Here is a 21,092-nt window from a genome sequence, read left to right on the forward strand (position 1 = left end):
TCCTGTAAGGAGTCTTTCATTTTTTTTCCCCAGAAAAAAACATGTCTAGTTTTCTGTTGTATAGTGGCTAAATCCAACAAGAAATTTATCAGTATACTGTATTTTAATACCGTGTGCTATAATTAATATCATCCAGAGCACCAGGAAAGCTGGATGGATAAGTGAGACTTGGAAAGAGTAACACTTAACTTGTGGCTTATGGGATTGGACATTTGAGCAGGATGAGAGGAGGTATGAGGTTTATTGGTTAGGAGTAAAGACTGTAGTCAAAGCATAAATTTTGGCTTTGTGAGGAAGTAGTGTGACCTTCAGTAATTTTAGTAATATGAAAAATTATAGTACCTGCTTCATGGAGCTATCTTTGAAATTAAATGAGTTAATATATGTAATGTGCTTAAACAGGATGAGACATGCAATCTAGTCTCCTTAAGAGTCAGAGTCACCATCATCATCAACAGAATCATCCTCATCGTATACCAGTTGTAGTAGGGGAGACTACAACTAGCTCAGCTAGATCACAGTTCAAGTTCATTTCTTATTCACCTTGCAGTAGTTAGCAGGTGAGCAGATTGAGGGGGGGGGCACTCTTCTCATGCATTTATTCAGGGACCCAGGCAGATCTTTAGTCTCTGACCTTCACGGTCCACCCTAGTGAACATCACATTGTTTCTATCCAACCGAGAAAGGAAAAGAATGTGACAAGCAGTGCTTAGAAGTTTGTGCGGCTTCAGCTGGAAGTTGGTGAGTATCACCTCCACTCACACTCCACGGGCCACACCTCGCCCTCATGGCTCCTCCTGGCTGCACATGGAGCTGAGAAGTCAAGCATCTGGCTGAGCATCCACTACCCAGCTGCAGCTATCTGCTGTAGAAATGTGAGGGTATATGTTGGAAACAGCCAGCCATCTTCACCCCATGGATGAGACAGGGTGAGGGCATAACAACAAGAGTAAGGACCAAAGTAGGTGAGAAAGGATGTTATGCTTCTGTGGACCATCCACTGATGGGCATTGTGAGGTTTACTGTGGGGCAAGAAGTAGACAAAAATAAAGTAGGAGGCAAGAAAGAGAGAAGAAAGTGCATATTTTTTGGTCACATTTAATGTGTCTGATATGTTATACAGAAATCCAGCAGGAAATGTATCCTAAGTGTCTACACTCAGGAAAAGGGACAGACTGGGGAGTAGATATCAGGTCATCAACCCTAAGATGGCAGGTAAAATCATAACAGTAAATATGATGCCCAAAGAAGAGCAAAGGGGCACAGTTTGCTGTGTTGGCATTAAAGGCTTGGACAGGAAAAGGAGCCAAGAAAGAAGGAGGGTTAAGATGTGACAGAGTAGTAGGAAGGTGGTGCCCAGGAGCTACAGGAATTGAGGGTTCCAGAAAGGAAGACATTTTTGGTATATCAGATGCAGAAGTAAAATCAAGAAAGAAAAGCATTGACATTTCTTGTAACATGGTAGTTAGGAAATTACCAGAAAAATGAGCAAGGGTTCCTTTAATGGAGGATTAGGGCCTGAAAGGAGATGAGGAATGGATAAGGGGTTTTGAATCACTAACCCACTAAAAATGCTTCTTCAAGCAGAAACGCATGCTAGTCATTGTCAAATATATCAGTTCTGAACTTTGTTGTTGATTTTGCTTGGTTTTCTTATTTCCTTTTCCTTCACCGTAGACCTTCTGTAAAGGTTTTTAGTCTAAACCTTTCAATTAATGATTTAGAAAACTAGATATTTAAAATATATCCAGATCTAAAAAAGAGCTAAAGATAAAAATCTGTGTTTCGTGTCTGAAAAGAGCAGTTGATATATATAATTTTCAATTTTCTTTCAAACAAATATAGAATCAGTTTAGAAAGTTACCTTTTTGCTTGAAAACCTGAAAAGTTGATCTTTAAGATATTTTCTACTTTGTATACACCTTGCCTCTGTGTAGCACAAGTGGATTCGCATTTTTTATATTTCCCTAAGCTCTTGCTGTCCTCTAAGACATGATTCAGTAACTCTGATAACACTTCTGATAATTTTGGCACAAACTGAACTTTGCTGTCACTGAGTTCATGGAGGTTACAGTCTCAGATGTGTTGCTCTCAATTGTCTGATATGTGCAGTGACCTCCTTAAAACCTAGCAATTTTTCTAACATAAGACAGATTTATGTGCTCACCCTGAATAGAAAATATGAAAGGTATTATTGTTACTTTCTGGACATTTAAAAGTCCTGGTCGTGAGATAAATAGTCGTCAGCAGTGTCGAGATTTCCTTTTATTTGCAAACTTGCCCCTAATCCTATTTCTGGGAAAAGAGAGCACTCAGGTGAAATAAACAGTTCATCTGTGAAGGAAGATTTCAGGTGCATGATCTGTCCCAAAATTCCTGATCCTATTTCCATTTTTTTTTAACTCAAATGTTATTCTTTAAATAAATCTGAATCTCCCTTACTTGCCACAGGTTGCTAAACTTACTTGATAAGGAAACTGAAAAGAATGTAGTTTTATAAAGGAACTGCTTCCTCTCAGTTGAGTGGTCTGGACTCTGTTTCTTTTTTCTTTTTCTTTATTCCTTTGTCCCTTCCTTTCTTTCTTTCTTCCTTTCTTTCTTCCTGTCTTTCTTCCTTCCTTTCTTTCTCTCTCTTTCTCTTTCTCTCTATCTCTCTCTCTGTCTATCTATCTATGGCTGCATTGGGTCTTCACTGCTGTGCAAGGGCTTTCTCTAGTTCCAGCAAGTGGGGGCTACTCTTCGTTGCGGTGTGCGGCTCTAGGCATGCAGGCTTCAGTAGTTGCAGCATGCAGGCTCAGTAGTTGTGGCACACGGGCTTAGTTGCTCCGTGGCATGTGGGATCTTCCTGGACCAGGGATCAAACGCACATCCTCTGCATTGGCAGGCGGATTCTTAACCACTAAGCAACCAGGGAAGTCTCTGGCCTCTGTTTCTAATTGGCTACATGACAAGCTGAGATGACAGGCATTTTGAAAGGTCAGCCTCTGAATAAATGCATTAAATATTTATTAACACATCAGTGCAAACTAGGGCTACATTTTATTGTCCTCTGACAGCAAGCAATTAAATATCTTCCATTACAGCACTAAACAGCCTGTTTTACTTCTAAGTTTTCACTACCAGATTGTAAATTCTTTGATGGTAAGAACTTTCCACTGTGGTGTCTGACAACTGTTCAATGTGTGTTTCTAGGGTGAATAAGTAAAGATACTAAGTTGATGATGTCACTAGGTGTAAAGGTGTAGTACTTTGTAGAGAGAGTGATTACCATTATTTTCATTTAGAGATCGATATTAAATGACTTACGTAAGGTTGCAGAGCTTTTATGAGAATGGAGGTTCAGATCATTACATTGGCTCCACTTATTTTGACTTTCTATTAGCAATCAATATTTGCTGTTCAGTAGTACCAGCTTTCACTAGAGGGAAACTTTTCCTTAGCATGATAAAGCTTTTGAAGCACACCTACAACAAAAAGTATCCAAAGACAGTTTATCAACAATTTAAAACAGACAAATGACAAGGAAAATTTATATATTAACAAACAAAAAGAAACTATGTTTATGAAAAAGTTCCCTCTTCTAGCCACTACAAATATATCTTTATGTTTCTGTTTCAATGAACACACTCAAATGTTCACATGTGTTTACTTTTATAGGAACACAAGATGAAGAAAATGATATATGCCAATATCAGAGGGTTTTTTTTGAGCATAGATCTACTATTGGAAAATGCAAGTAGAATAAAGTTCACATTAAATAAGGAGCATGATTTGGAGAAAATTGTTTTATGGGACCTTCTTGAGATTATTTTTAGAATTCATGATATAAGGTATTAGTTTTAAATATTAAATTTACATTGCAAATTAGACTACATAAAAATTAATAAAATTGTATCATAGGATGTGCTTCCCATTTACTACAAACATGTAAAAAATCTTTAAAAACACTAATTAATACTCTAAACTGAAATTTAAAAAGGAAAGGAACATCTACCAGTCCCAGAACCAAAGAGAGGACCCAAACATAGATCATAGGTGGAAATGAACTTCCTAGTGGCTTAAAGGACTTGGGGACCGGAACAAAGAATATGATATCTGGAGACTGGAAGTTTTTTTTTTTGTTTTTTTTTTTTTGTTTTTTTTTTTTGTTTTTGAGAGTGGAAGTTTTAATCCTATATGAGAATAGCAGAGCTAGACATGTACCCTTTGCATAAAGCCTTGTCCTTTCCAGTGACCCCAGAGAAATTTGTCTGTCCAGGGACTTAGAAAAAATTAAGAATAAACAAACAGAACAGGAGCTACCAGCATGAAACCAAAACCCTAAAACTTGTGCTGCACCACATATAGGATAGTACATGCTGTGAGAATAACTCCAAAATAACACATTAATATTAAAATTTCTAGAACCGTTAAAATTACAAGGACAATGCATGAAGCCAGGGTAAATTTATGCTGTTGGGACCACATGCTATTGGGATTGTAATACAGGAAAAGGACAGCATAAAATAAAATAGGCAGGATTCTAAATAAAATAATTAAATTTAACTTCCAGAAATTATAATTGAAAATAAACATCAATTATAATGGAAAAGTTATAATGGAAAAGTTGAACAGATTAAAGGCACAACTGAAGGGTGAATCATCAAATAAATGGGAGCTTACTCACCAGAATGCAACACAGCAAGGTAAAGAGAAAAAAAAAAATATGGAACAGAAATTGAGACATTAAGGCTAGAATAAGTGAATCCAACACTTGTAGTAGGAACTCCAGAAATAGAGAACAGAGACTTAGGGCAAGATACTACTTGAAGAGATAAAATTGATCATTTTCTGTAATTGAAAAATGTCATGAGTCATCAAGTTAGCATAGCATGGAAACAACAGCACCCTAGTAGCAGGAGGCAACCTCGTACCCAGATTGTGGTTTCCAACAGCATTCTCCAGTAAAAGGAACCAGGGCTGCTTAGAGGAATGGCTGATGGCTGATTCTAGGACTGGGCTGGAAAATACACAAGATAAGCCTGAAGCAACTTATGGTGTTAGAACAGAAGGCAGTGTGCAAAAAAAAAATAAAAAAATAAAAATAAAGCCTACATTGATAGCAGTATGTCAGAGGGACGCAGGAACCAACTGAGAGAGCTCCTCTTTGCCAACTTGAGCAGTAAAATAAAGTAGCATAGCATTGTATTGTGACTCAAATTGTAAAATACATATCCTTGAGTCCATATTAATATAAATAAATTACTAAGTAAATATGTAAATGGAAAAGACTGATCTCCCATACGTAAGAACTCTAAATAATTTATGTAAATTCTCTGCCCTCAAGAAGGGAAGTATAGATCTCCACTCCACTATGTGGTCTGCTCATAGTGACTTTCTTCCAAAGAAATATTGTATGGAAAGGGAGAGAAAAAAAAAATAACTTTAAAGTGGAAAAACATGACAAGAACTACCTCAACCAGGTAGACAAGGTCAACACGAACAGTGACAAGTCGTGTAATACTATGTGCCCTGGTCACAATGTGATGAAAATAGCATTTTCCTTCTGTAGTCTTCCTCCCCTACATCCATAATCCTATCTAATTTATAAGGGGTAAAAATCAAATTCCAATAAAAATCCTACAAAACACTTGACCAGTACTGTCCACGATGTAAAAGCTATCAAAAACAAGGAAAATCTGAGAAACTGTCACAGTGAAGGGGAGCCTAAGAAGACGTGACATTACCAACTGAATCACATGGTCTTCAACGGTGAGGAGTCTGGCCATTGCCATCATGTGTTTTATGTCCTTCATGTGATGATATTCTGCATGAGAAATAAAGGTGCTTAAAAATGTGTGCCGTGTGAAATCTACGGTCCAAAATCTCAGCGCATACTGAATATCATCACTTGAAGGAAATGATAAAATGAGTGTGTGCCCACAAATATAATCTGTAGAATGATTATATCTAGTTCTGTGTAATGAACCCTGTGCACAAAGCTCTTTTAATCCAAATACAAATGCATCTGGGCAAAGATTTCTTTACTGTGAATTCTATTTCAAAGAAGAATAATGCCAGTTTTCAATTGACGTCACTGTAAGTTTGGGGATGGTGTGTTCAGATCCAGAGTGGATGAGTCCTATATATTCCTCTTGTTTTATTGGATTAAATATTCACTTCTTAAGGCTACATTATTTTGCAGACCGTTTCTTCTTTCTAGGTCTTTTCCATTTATCATGTTTTAGTTTTAGTTCTTTAGGACTGTGTCAACCTTTATTTTTTAAGCTAAAATAAATATTTAGTCTGTTTCTTATGCCATATTCTGCCAGCCAGGTTATCTTCAACCCTCTCTTATGAGAATGCTTTTTTCCGTTCTCATATGTATATGTGAGGTTATCTTTCATTTCATTTATTTTTTGACCAGTTTAATAGGTACAGTTTTATCATTTTGATCAAATGAAGAAATTGAAAATGGCTAAATACATGCAAGACATTCTCACTAAAATAATATACCTCTTTTATTCACCACGCTGTTTTTGCTAACACCAGTCTGACTGACTATATTCTTAAAGAATATCTACTTGTCTTAGAATTGCAGTCTCTTTTTATTTTTAATTTGTGCATCCCATATACCATAGATACTCTGGTCTATGATCAGTTTACTATAAAAAGCACTGACTTGGTTTCTCTTAGTGTTTTTTTCTATTCTAGTAAGGAAATAAGCTTCGTTTAGAGATGGAGTCTATTTTAGTCATTTTTTTATACTAAAGAACCAATTATTTAGATTATAAATCAAAATACATTTCCTCTGTGGAGTGCTTGTGTGACTCCACAGCCTATGGCAGAGAAAAATAAAATAATCTCCAATGCATCGACTTGCATGTTAAACAATGTCCACATAGTGCTCTGGGTTAACTGTAAATTCTCACTAGTGTTAATTAAAATTATGTGGCAAAGTTTCTAAATCACTCAAAGAATATGACCTTTAATTCTTCATCTTACTGCTACCCACAGTCTAAATATTGGCTGTTCTTTTAGATGCCCTTTCTCAATCTTCATATTTAGACTACATTTCACTGGTAAATTATTTCTGGAAATTATTCAGGTTTTAGCTATTATATTATGGGGATAATTCAAAGACTATGGAAATGCACTTTTATGAAATCTATAGAGTTTTACTATTGTCTTTCATGAAAATACTCCCTAACCTTGAGTAACTTACCCCCACCACAGACATACTAGCCTAAACCCATAGTAATCTATGTAAAAAAGGAATTGCTGAGCTTTATTTAATTTATTGAATTTGATAAAAATAGTTTTACACCTTTAATTCATATCACTTTGAAGCTATAAAGTATTATCATTAGACTTCACATCAGTTGAAATGATATGCAAACATGTGAATTGCTTTAAAAATTCTATGTCAATTTGCTTTTCTAAGCCCCCTTTAGATGAAACCATTACACTTTCAATTATTATAACCAGCATTTATAAAGCACAGATTGTGTATTAGGTGCTGTATTAGGACCAAGAAAATACAGCAAAAACTCTTGTGTCAAAGGAGCTTGGCGTCTGGGAGGACAGACAGACATGTAAACAGGTCGTATACGAGGTGGTAAGCATTTAATATAGAAATAAAAGTGCTCTTAGGCAGCATGAAATAGGGAGTGTCCAACCCGAGGCTTGGATGGCAAAGAGAAGAGCAAGACAAGGGGAGAGAGAGAACTTGCTTCCTTGAGTCTTGAGGTTGAGCAGACCACCAGGACCACGAGAGGGAACGGTCAGCATAGGTAAAGGAAACAGCGTTTGTGAACGCATGGCAAAATGCAGAGCAAGTGGCATATTTGTAAAGCTCTCGGTCCCAGGATATATTAATAGTTTAACTGCAGGTGTTAAGAGAAGAGTTGTAGAAAATGAGCCTGGAAAACTAAGCTGGAACCAAAAACAATAGATATTTAATGCCTTCATTGGGAGTTTGGGTTTATGTAACAGGCAACGATCAGCCCTCGATTGCTTAAAAAATATTTTGAAAGTACAATCTGTTACTTGCTGAACAGTTCCTTCCAGGGAGGCCTGAGATGGAGAGTTGTCTAGAAGTTTACCTTGGACAACAATTAAAATCCTTAGCTTATCTAATAGTGTGGGATCTATAAAACAACTAAAAGGAGTATTCAGGTGTAATGAAAGTATTACAAAATGATGTTTGTGTTTGTTTTTTTGTTTTCCCCCACCAGTGGGAGAGACTTCTGAGATTTGCCCAGAAACCACTGACTTTTTGTGCCACAACAAGAAGTGTATTGCATCCCACCTTGTCTGTGACTATAAACCAGACTGCTCTGATAGGTCTGATGAAGCTTACTGTGGTAAGTGTATTTGTCTGTTCTAATGCTGCCAGTTCAACTCAGATTTTCACTTTTTTAGCAGAGTAGCTTATTGGCATTGATAACTGAGAAGAAATGTTCTTTTCATGCTCTAGAGTAGATTTAGAATAGCCGAAACAGTTCTCCAACTTCTCTATGCAAATATTTAAGTGACAGCCCTTCCATCCGTTTCACCCCCAGACTAAAAACTGCAACAAATCTATCGCAAATCATGCTACAAAAATTTCCCATCATGTCATTGTGTAGAACTGTGTGTAGAATTAGAATTAAAATTGTCAGAAACAGCACCATCAGTGTACATTTCTTCATCAGTTCTCATTACTGATTCTATTCCTTTTTCCAAAAAACATGGCCTATTTTATAGATGAGGCAAAAAAATGAGCACTTTGAATGAACACTTGTTTAATGATTAATTCTATTAATTACATTTCACTGGAAAAAGAGGAGTACATGAGCCACCTTGGTTTTTTATTCAAACTTTAATTCAAATGATTTTGAAAGTCATGTATTAAAGCCAAGTATGTAATTTTAAAATATGAGCACATATTTAAATCCAAAGTTTTTTTTGTTTATCTTATTAATGAGCATTCATAAGGAATCATGATACCATATAGGCTACCTGTTGCCATTAATGTTTGCAGCATAACAAACTACCCTAAAAGTTAGTGGCCTAAACAAGTTTCATTTTGCTTGCAAATTTGTGGATCATTCAGGAAGGGAGGAATCAGCTAGGCAGCTTGTCTCTGATCCACGTGGTTCAGATTTGCTACAGCTGGACCTGGAAGACCTCTTCCTAGGTGGCTTTATCCCCTACATGTTTGGCACATGTGTACCTTTTAGCTTCTCTGCCTGGATCAACATGGAATCATCCCCCAGGGCAATCCATGTGGCTTGGGCTATCGCAGGTTAGTCAGACGTATTACATGGGATTGGCTTTTACCATGTGTCGACTGAAAAAAAAAAAGTACAGCCTGAAAAGTTGAGAAGTGTGTTTTATTTGGCAGACTTTCTGAGGACTCAAGCCTGGGAGGCAGCCTCTCAAATCACTCAGAGGGACTGTTCCCAAGAGGTAGGGGAGGAGCCAGGATGTATAGGAGTTTTGCAACAAAGACCAGGTAGTCCAAACATCAAAAGATTGCTGTTAATGAAAGAAAACCAGATATCTCAGGTTAAGGAATTTAGCACTTTTCTGTGTATGGGAAGATGCAAGAGTCTGCATTCAGTGAAGTCATTCCTTTGATACGCACCTTAGCTCTCTACGGACAGCATTCTGGTTTTTCTCATCCTAAATCCCCTCCGGGTGCACCATTGTGGGTGGCTGCGGTGGCTGAGGGCTTGATGGCTACAATGTCCTTTGTTTACTGACATGGCAGGCAACATTTTTCTTTCACACATGTGAAAGCTCCTGGACCAAAGTTCCAAGAGCCTGAGGAAAACTAGCAAGCGTATTTATGGCTTAGCCTCAGAAGTTCCAGAATGTCCCTCCTGGCTGTTCCTGACGGTCATGCGAATAAACAAAGTCTAGCCTAGATTCAGAGAGAGGAAGGGGATAGACTCCACTTCTGAATGGGAAAATATCACACGTGCACAGGCAAGAGTACTACACAAGCCACGTTTTAAATGTTTATTTTTAGCTCGGTATTATTTTTATTCCTAAGGTTGTTTGCTTCCAAAGTGTTCATTTCTCTTTTTTGCATTCACTGTTTTTTTAAATTTTGGAAAATATACATAACATAAAATTTACTATTCTAACCTTTTTAACTGTACAACTCAGTTGCATTAAGTATATTGACATCATTCTATAGCCAACATCACCACCCATATCCAGAACTTTTTGTATCTTGAAAAACTGAAACTGTGTACCAATTAAACAGTAACCCTCTATTCTCCCCACCCCCCAGTCCCTCACAACCATCATTCTACTTTATGTTTCTATGCGTCTGATGACTCTAAGTCCCTCGTGTGAGTGGAATCACAGTATCACCGTATTTGTCTTTTTGTGACTGGCTTATTTTGCTTAGCGTATTATCCTCAACATTCATCCCATCTTTTAATTTTAAATCAAGCATAGAAGAAGTGAAAATGATTGGCACTTTTTAAAACTGTACTATGAATACCACCGTACTGTAATCTTAATTGTATAAAATACTATTTATTTCCTTTATAATATATATATCAAATCTCAAATGAAATTTATAGTACATTAAATAATACTTCCTAGTGTTATTTCTAGCTTCTTTTAAGTGCACTAAAAATATATATATTTTTTATATTGACTGTTAGGAATTGATTTCAATGGAGTTATAAAACAATGCTCTGAAGGATTTTGAAATCACCATTTTATGCACAAGACACAACAAGTAGATCATTTAATAATCACCAGTAAAACATTAAAAATATGGCCAAATTTATGAAGGTTCTAAAGGGAAAAAAACTTGAATATGATGACATTGACATACATTATTCAGTGGGATGAGAAGGACAGCCATCACATGCATATAGAAAACTTATTACAGGCAGTGAATTATCTTCCTCTCATATGAAAATGTACATATATTCAAACTGTTTATATAAAAATTACACTTTTCCACTTATTCCTAACGTGGACTAGGAACAAATTTCTAAACATTGGGTATATGAAAATGAACAAGATGTGGCATTAGGCTTCAAAAATTCACTTTATACTGTGGGAAAAAAACTAGAGGGAAAAATTGAAATGTTTTAAAATATAATGTTTTTTGCTTTTTAAAAAAGTAGTTGGTAAATAAAATGAGTCCTGGTTATTTTTTGAGTGTAACTAGTGCTCTCGGGAATAAAGTTATCTTAGCTTCTTTGGGAAGTACATATGAAGAATAATGTGTGTGTGTATGTGTATGTGTGTCTGTATATGAATTATAAAAATAGACCTAAAAATGTTAAAGGAGTTACAGGTGTTTTGGTTTTTCAAATGTGAATGCTGCCCATCTTCTTTTTGCTTCATTCATTTCTCTTTTTAGAGTACCTTATATGATTTTTATTTTTTCGCACACTATTTGGGATATTGATGTAAAACACACGAAGGCAGTTTTAATTTTCAGAAACTGAAGTCAATTACGTACCCATGTCTGTTAGTGTTACCCATGACTTTGATGGACAACTGCAAGAAGTATTTGAATTTATTAAAATAAAAGCAATATGTTGACAAGTAAAATAGTCGCTTTTCTTAAAACCTCTTGATAGATTTTGTTCATATCCAAAAGGAACATTGCACAGCACACAGAGATATACAGGTGACTTATTGATGCTGCAAATTGACTGCATCAATATTTTATATTGATGGTCTTTGGATTATATTGGAGGCCTCAGGGCTGGATTCCTGCAGGCAGAAAATCTATTGTGGATAATAGAACAAATTACAGTATTCTCACAGTGACCTTTGGAGACATATAAGGAAAGAATTGACCTTTGGGATTATTAAACTGAAATCTTCATTTTGACTTTGAGCATCACTTTTTGGACAATTATTTAAATTCTCAGAGGCTCACTTTCCTTATCTATATAGTACATATAATAACATACAGATTGCTTTGAAAATTAAATGAAGTAATGTAACGAATATATTTGTTCAGTCTTTTAGGATTAATGTAAGCTTCTTCCATGCCGTTATTTTTATATTCTCTTCAAATTTGTCAGTCATTGCGCACGCCTTATTTACATGTTCTTTATACTCAACAGATGGTAAATGCAGCTATCCCTCATGACTAAATTTTTACTGTAGGTTATGAGGCACGATAAAATTTTCTTTTGCATCTCTAGCTCTTGTTGCAAACGTGTGATTGATAAGAAATGCAATCAATTCTTTTTAAAAGAAACAGTTAAGTTAGAAAATACGCTCTTTTCTCATGGAAGGAAATTATTACCTAAAACATGTAGTAAGCGTGCCTTGTGTTCTAGGCTAGGGATGCACAGAATGGGGTGGGTACTTTCTCTCCTGCCTCTTATAGTGATAAACATCATTAGTCAGTCATGTTGCTCTTCCCCACTATGCCCAGATTCTGCAACATCCTTCCCAATGCAGCTTTCAAAAAGAAGCCATCTCACAGTGAGGAGAAAACTGTTTAATAGTCCTACGTTGTGTGTCATGGGATGGCAAAATAAGGTGGCCATGTGGATGGGAGAATTAAAAATACTTAATTATGGAGCCATCTCTTTCACATAAGTGTGTTGATTGATGTTTATACTGACCATACAACCATCTGGCTCAATATTGTACCAGTGGAAAAATAGCAACTGATTACAACCGTGTTAGTAATAGTTTGCATCCATTCAAGGGATCATAATAAAGGTCACAATTTGGAAAATATTTTGTCTAAAGCAATAGCCATTTTGAAAAGATTGATACATATTAATCATCAAGAAGTATTAATATTACAAAGTCTTCATGTCCTCTATCATTCAATAATTAGTATGGAATCACTTATGGCTTATATAATGCCATTCAGTAATAATACCTGATCACATGGAAATGTTTATAGTAATTCAGTGGTAAACAACAATTAAGGTGACAATGCAAAGTAAAGAAGTAATAGCTTGCCAAACAAATAGTAATAACTATAGTTACTGTTATAAAACACACACACCCTGAGAACTGACATGATCTAGAAAGCGAAAGATATTACATAAGTTGGACATTCAAGGAGGAGTATTATTTGCTGGTGGAATGGAAAAGAGAATATATTAATTAAGATGCATGTAGCAGAAATTCCAACCTTGACAGGTTTTGACAGCATAGCAGTCCCTGCTAGTTGCCTATCCATTTTGTTGTTGTTGTTTTTCCTTAAAAACAGAATTCCAATTTTATTCGGGGCAGTGCTTTGACTGGCCACAGATAATATCTTGTCTACTTCTTTGTAGCCACCAGAGGCCAGTGAGATATACATGGGAATTTGGGGAAGGTATCCCTTTCAAAAAAGAAAAGGGACCAAAATAGAAAAAAGCTTTTTTTTTTTTCTTCTTCTTTCCTCTTCCCATTCCTTCAATGCCTTAAATATTTGTGATTCTGGGAAGTGCAGCATCATCTTGCAACCGTGAATGAGCTTTAGGATGACAAGATGACAGAAAGGAAAGATGGAAAATGTGTGCTTCACAACTGCACATTTGAACCACAACCACAATGCCAACCTTAAACTGACACCCTCCTGACCTGTTGTTAATTGATATAAATGAATTCCTGTCTGCTTAAGCTACTATTATTTGGGTTTTCAGTTACTTGAAACTAAATGTATCTCTGACTGATACAGACAATAAGGAAGATGTATTATCTCAAATAGCAAGAAGTCCAAAAGCAAGGGAATTCTAGAGTTGGTTAATTTATTAACTTTTGTCATCAAAAGTATAGAACTATATGCCTTTCTTCATTCTTTATGTTCTGCTATCTTCAGATAATGGACTTTCTTATAAAGTCAGATCCCCATATCAGCTCTTCAATCCCAGGCATCTCATCTTTGCCATGATATCCTGAGAAGGGACAAATAGGTTTTCTTCCTTTTGATTTATTTTTAAGGATAAAGAAAGCTTTTCTAGGCGTCTCTTCCCTAGTAAGTCTCATTGTCTAGTAATGCATCCCAGAACTATCTAAAACGAGTCAAGTGAAGGGAAGTTTGAACATCACATCACAATTGCTTAGATAAACTATGATCCTCCTCTGGAGCTATGGTGGGGGCTGTTTCACTCTTCAAACAGTTATCTGAGTGAAAGAAGGGAGATTGCTGGATAAAACTGCAGCTCTGTCCCAAACTAAAGAGGGAAGGAAGAACTGACAAATGAGCATCCAATTGCTAGAAAACATATGCAGAAAAAAAAAAGAGAGAGAGAGAAGTAGTTCAACATAAAAGTTGAAAAAGAAAAGTCGGTTTTATTTGAGATAATTTTCTGAAAAATTTCTTTGGAGTAGAGGCAATTGTGAAATTTTGACAGATTTCAGCCTAAAAAAAAAAACAAAAAACATTGCATCAACAGAAAGGTTATTGTGTTCAAAGACAGAGGTTTTGAGGGCATTTTCAAACAACGTGAACACCTGAATGTTTTAAGCCAGGGAAATAGCACAAGAGCAGTCTTAAAGGTGATTAATGAAGTTTGGGTTTATGAGGTTGATAGGATGGAGGCTACACTGAAGAAAGAGGCTCTTAAGATAAACCAAGGCCTTGAACCAGGGGAACTGGGACAGAGACTATGGAGCTGCAAAAGAAAGGAATGAATTTAACAAGTTCTCGAAGGGAGAATGTATAGGTGTTGCTGATAGATTGGATATGGAAATAGAGAATGCAGAATCAAAGATAACTTCAAAGCTTGAATCTTTAAAGAGAGAAGATTCATGCTATGAAATTAATCAGTAATCTCAGAGAGAAGAACCCATTTGGAGGGGTAAATGATGAGTTCATTTTAGGCTTGTTGGTTATGAGATGACAATTGCATATTCCAAGTGGAATGTTTGAGAAACATTTGTAGATAAACACCTGCATTTCATTGTGTCTGTAGATGTGTAGGTCATCTGCACAAAAGTGTGAAAGGCCATAGGGAAGAATGAGTGAAGATACATAGAGTGAGACAGTTTTTTAATTACATAATTTTTTAACAAGAGGGGCACCCTAGCTAATTCTGCAAGATAAGAAAGGAATTAGTAGAGAATGTGCGATTGAAAGAGGTGGATGTTAGCTTCACTAACTCTGCGGTAAGTGAAGCTGTGGAATGCAAATAGCAGTGTTTGATAAGCAGCCAAGATTAACCCTAGAAAAGGAAAAAAGTAAAAGTGACATAATTTGAGTTAAAGAGGTGTAAGAGAATGAATCCTGATTGTGTAGATATCTTTAGAGTCAAAGATAAAGTCATATGTTAAATAAGGTAGAAGAAGAAGGACAAGGCTGGACACACAGAATAGAAAAGCATATAGAATAGTTATCATAGGGCCTATGTGTCAGGGAGTCAGTTACACAGAAGTACAACAGAACCTGTATGTGACATCATTCTATCAAACACACAATGGCTGTCTTTTTTGTAGCATTGGAAGATTCTGTATGTTTGCAGTTGTGTTAACTAAACACCTGGGGCACCACATTCCTCACTTTTATCCATCTTATATAAGCATGCTTTATAAACCCATCTATATCATGTAATATTGGCATAAAAAAGGATATACAGAGCCCATAAAGAAGCATATAAAAACCAATGGAGCATAAGTCATGTAGAATGAAAGAGATATACATAGTTAAAAACAATTCTAGTTTTTAGGGATAAGATGCAATCATGCCAGAGAAGAAAAAGGCTAATATTTTATGAAAATACTCATAGAGATCCAGAAAATCTTCTATAAAAATGTTAAAGCTTTGTTTGGCATCCATATTAACAGCAAGTTTTTCCTCTGACAAAGTTTCTATATATGCTAATAATAGTTTTATGTTAAAAAAATTTATGAACAAGAAACCATCTGCAGAAGAAATGTTAAAAATAATACAAACTTCATCTTTCTAAAAAAAAAGTCAATGACAATCTCAGTTGATTCATACTGATTAAACCATCCAATAATTCATTCTGTCTCTATAACAGTTTTTACAGTGAATGCTCAAAAATAATAACTGCTATGCAAAAAGAAAAAGAAAAATGAAAGCAGTACCAGGGTGTTATGAAGGCACTTTTCACAGATGACTAGGTAGTAGACAATCAGTTATTATTTAGTAATTTTTCTCATTGTGAACAACTTAATTTTTTAATGAGTTATCAATCAACACTTTTAGAAGAGAACTTCTTTCATTATTTAGTGACTGGCTGTGGAATGTTGTACGTGGGTGACGGGTATGGTATGCCGAGAGGGTTTGCATCCTATAAGGTTTACTACTTCTACCAAAGGCACCTTTTATTTAACTAATGACTTTTCCTCTCTAATGGTCTATGCTGTTCAAACACCATAGTGGGCAGAGGGATTGAATTAAACATCCAGACAACTGGAGATATTGGTTTATTCAACCTGGATTATATTTATTATCATAATGTTATATACATTGTTCATGTGTAGATCCAGTTTTATCTATCATCTAAAATGTTATTAGTCAATCCACGTAAATGCTTAATGGCTAAATGACAGTATTCATGCACTGCTTCTAGACCCTGTGATAAAAAAAAAAAAGCTTCAGTGTACAACTGATATTTCCAATGAGTGCAAATACCCTGGTTCTTTAAAATTGTAAATAAATAGGGTATGCAAATATGAATTTTAAAGCATCACAAATGTAGTGTACTATCAAGTGTGACATACATTTCCAAAACATTCCATTAATATGTGTGTTTCCTTAGGCCAGTATACAAGCACAACCGGAAGCTGCAATTTTGAAACAACTGTAGGAAACTGGACCACAGCTTGCAATCTTACTCAAGAGTCTCAAGATGACTTGGATTGGTCCATTGGCAGCAGAATTCCTACTGAAACATTGAGTCCAGACCCTGATCACACACCAGGTAAATCCAGTAGACATAGTCAGGCCAAATAGTCCACTGCGCTGAAAAACTGCCTTAACTATTTGAGTGAATGTCAGAGCGCCTTCCTTACGTCTTTGTGGGGGTAGAGCTCAATAGCCTTTATGAAAAGAGAGTTAGTTCCTTTCATTTAACCTCTGAATTAGTTAATAGACCCAGGACTGATACTGCTACAACAAGGAAATCCATGACTCATATTTTAAGAGACTCAGATTTTACTTACCCTACCCTAAAGGTGACCTTAAAGTCCCAACTGGGGCAGGAACAAGTCAGGGGCATTCAGGTTAATGCATGCAGTAGGCAAAGGTATACAGTTGGCATGCTGCCACAGTGGTCAGTAGTTGGCCACCAGTTTTATTCCAGACCCTCTGAAGTGCAGGGGCAGAGGCTTAAAAGGTAAGTGGTGATGGAAGGAATGAACATCAACAGACTCTGAACAAATTTTGCTTCCTGCCTGTGATTTGAGGTTAATGTAATCTTAAATGGTTTTACAACTAATAGAGTCAGAGTAGAAGTAAGCTTGTATTCTTGTTTACTTTTACCCTGAAATCTTGCCTGATACTTAACACTTTTCTTAAGAATCTAACTTTCTTAGGAATTAAAAATAACTTTTTTCAGTGATAAGGTTCCTTAGGGACAAAACCTTTCTTAGGGAAAAAAATCTAGCTTTTCTTTGGGATCAGAAATAATCTTAAATATTCGCGATGGTTAATTTTATGTGTCAACTTGGAGGGTGTTTTGGGGTGAGGTGTACATTTAAATTGGTGAACTTGGAGCAGATTACTCTCCACAATGTGAGTGGGCCTCATCCAATCAGTTGAAGACCTATATAGAATGAAAAAGACCAGCCTCCCTGAGCAAGAGGTAACTCACCGATAGACTGCCTTTGGACTTTATCTGCCCTGTTGGCTTTCTTGGGTCTCAGCCTCCTGGCCCACACTGCAAATATAGGGGTTGTCAGCCTTCGCAATCACATGAGCCAATTCCTATAATAAGTGCCTTTCTATATTTATGCACATCCTATTGGTTCTTTTTCTCTGGAGACCCTAACTAATACCTCCTCAAAATAACTGAAGTGTGGGAGCAGTGAAAAAGAACAAGATTAAGTGGAATGAAAATAACTTTTCTTAGAAAAAGTATACAAGATTGGCTCAGCCATTTTACATCCAGTGAAAAGAGAACAATAATTTTATTATTTATATATTCCAGGCGGATTGAAAAGATCATGATTTTCAGTTACAGCAGGGATGCTCATTCTTGTTTTAAAGCTGTTTCCTAACTCAGCTTCAGACTGAATATTCCTGTTTGTTTTGACCTGTCAGGTTGTATTTCTTCTGCTTTTCATAAGGTTTTTTTTCCTTAAAAAAAAAAAAAGATTAGTATACACCGCATTGTAGGTTAATGGAACAGGATAGAAAATCAAGACATTTAGATGAGTAATTAGGAGAATTTAGTATAATATACAGAGTTCAATTCAGTGGGAAAAAGATATATCATTTAATATGATGCTGATATAGCTGATTATTCACCTAGAAGGAAATGAAAGGAAATTCCAGTTTTTCTTCTATATATTTCATATACAACCATATAGTGCAGATGGATTAAAGATGTAGATGTAACAAAATAATAAAACTCTTACAAGAAAACATAGGGTAAGCTGTGTGCAATTTAAAGGCAGTATCTAGCTTCCAAACACCCATAGCTACAAAAAAAACCCCACCATATTTAATGATATAAAATTATAGCTATGGTCTAGAAATTTCATAAACAAAATCAACAGGCATATAATAGATTTGAAATTTTTTTCTTTACATCTTATAAGTAAAATATATATACAGATAACTCACAGACTTATTAGCAATGGCAATTTTAAGAACCAGGAAAGATTTGCATAACCAGTTCACAGATGATCAAATTCAAATAATCAACAAATATATTAAATGATGCTCAAGTTCACAACTCATCAGAAAAATGCAAATTAAAATAATAAGGTGGGAAGAGATTTTCAAAAGCCACTTAACCCATGATTGAGAGCTGGAATGGGGTGGGGGGGGTGGACAGGAGAAAGATACTCATTGATGGCTATGGGAAATTTTCCATCTTGGAAAGCATTCTGGCCACATAGAAATATAAAGACCAAGACATAAGCACATGTGTGTACAGATATTTACTTCATTTATTAAATGCCAGGCACTGTTCTAGGTCCTGGGGACACAGTAGTGAATAAAACAGACACAAATCACACCATAGTGGAGTTCACATCCTAGACAGAGGGAAACAATAATAAATAAATATAATAAGTGAATAAGTTATATGGCTGTTAGAAGTTAGGGGGAAGAAAGGATAGAGGAAGTAGGATTGAGAAGGCCAGGGGATGGGTTTGGGGAGAACTGCAGTTTAAATAAGCTGCATTGAGAAAATGCCATTTGAAAAATGACTTGATAGAAGTGAGAGAGTGGTACAGGTAGGTACCTAAGGAAAGAGTGTCCCAGCCCAACGGACCACCAGTGCCAAACGCCCTGAGATCAGGGTGTGCCTGGTGAGTGACTCAGCCTTGGCACTAGTGATGTTTTGGGTAACTAATTGTTGTGGGGCCGCCCTGTACACCGTGTGATTTTTAGCAGTATCCCTGGCTTCTACCCACTTGATACCAGCATCACTCCTCTCCCTGGTCTTGACATCTCAAAATGTCTTTAGAAATTGACAACTATCCCCAAGGGGCCAAAATCGGCCCCTGTTGAGAACCTAGAGGAATAGCCAGTGTAACTGGTTCAAACCACAGCACACTATATCATGCAGCCACTAAAAAAGAGAGTTTAGTGCCATATGGTTGGTTTGCAGGGATTTCCAAAAGATATTCTTAATGGAGTAAAGCAGCATACATCCAAAATGATTATATGGTGTTATCTAATACTTCTAAAACAATGATTCACCCCCCCATCTGTGCATACATTTAACTCCATACATGCTTGTTTATTAACATGAATTACTTGGATGGGTTGGAGTAGAGGAAAGGGGGAATAAATCCAAAAAGAAAAAAGAAAATAATTGAAACCAGGAATTGCACCTGAAAAGAGACTACAAGATAATGTGCATGATGGTAGCACATTTATGTGTGTGTGGAAAATGTGGTGGATGTTTTTAAGTTTTACTCCTTAAAAAGCCTGAACTATTGCATTTCATTCTTTTAATATTTATTTTTTCTTCAATATTTCTTTTTATCAGTTTTACATTACTGAGTAATACATCTTTTTCTAAAATTTTAAAAATATAAATAAGCAGAAAAAAGAAAACTCTAGTCGTTCCAGTAGAGTAATAGAACCAGCTTTAAGCTGCGTATGTGTATATCCTGCCATTCTTTATTAATGTACATATTGGCCAATAAAAGGAAAGTTTCTACTTGATTTAGTAATCTAAAAAAACATAATGTGACTAGTTTATGTATGAAATATGCTTAGCAACATAGTTTTAATTATTTCATAGTGTTCTACTTGATGGATATATGATAATTTATAAAATTATCTAATGGTAAATTTTTAACTTATTTCCTAACATTCTCACTATTATAAACATCATAATGATCAATATATATTTAGGTGGAATTTTTTTTCTTTTTACTTTTCTGATAGTTCCTGAGGATAAATATTAGTTTCTCTTCCTTGAGAAACTGTGAGAAATAAACTGACGTTTATTTGTTACTAAGATCCAGATAGTAACATCTAGATAGCAAATGCCAGTGAGTTCTTCAGATAACATGTGCAACAATCTCTCCTTATCTTAAGACAGTATTTGAAAACCCCCGAGCATGTCTGCTTCTGTAATATTACTAATGGAACAAAAAGTATTGTAGGCTCAGTTTAGGAAAAGGTAGACGTGTGATCGATGGACATGAGAAAGTTTGTACACATTGTCCCAAAAAACAAACATGAGCAATCTCTCTATACCTTTTAATGCAACAATAAGGACTGTTAATGGTTGTGTTTATTTTCTTTTCTCAAACTTTTATAGTTTGTGTGAGTTCATTAAAGATCACAGGAAAAGTTTTCCATCTGGTTATTTCTGCAATATGGTATACAAGCAATGTTGTCCACAGATAAGGAAAACTAATCGTCGTGACAGAATACTTTATTATCCTCCCTGTTAATCACTGTGCGAGACAGTGTATTTTTACAGAGTGCTCTTTTCAAAGCAGCCTGATTATATCATCCTGACTACACCACTACG

At 35.8% G+C, this 21,092-nt stretch overlaps 1 protein-coding gene across 1 annotated transcript in view; it reads left to right on the top strand.

Annotated features, from left to right (window-relative positions):
* MALRD1 (MAM and LDL receptor class A domain containing 1) overlaps nucleotides 1-21,092 on the top strand; it is a 578,637-nt gene that overhangs the window by 378,681 nt on the left and 178,864 nt on the right. Inside the window, exons 31-32 of the mRNA XM_057732597.1 lie at nucleotides 8,217-8,345; nucleotides 16,689-16,850. Of these exons, the coding sequence (XP_057588580.1) occupies nucleotides 8,217-8,345; nucleotides 16,689-16,850 (291 nt within the window). The remainder of the gene's footprint in view (nucleotides 1-8,216; nucleotides 8,346-16,688; nucleotides 16,851-21,092) is intronic.

This window comes from Hippopotamus amphibius, chromosome 4 (genome assembly GCF_030028045.1).
Source record: "Hippopotamus amphibius kiboko isolate mHipAmp2 chromosome 4, mHipAmp2.hap2, whole genome shotgun sequence".
NCBI lineage: Eukaryota > Metazoa > Chordata > Mammalia > Artiodactyla > Hippopotamidae > Hippopotamus > Hippopotamus amphibius.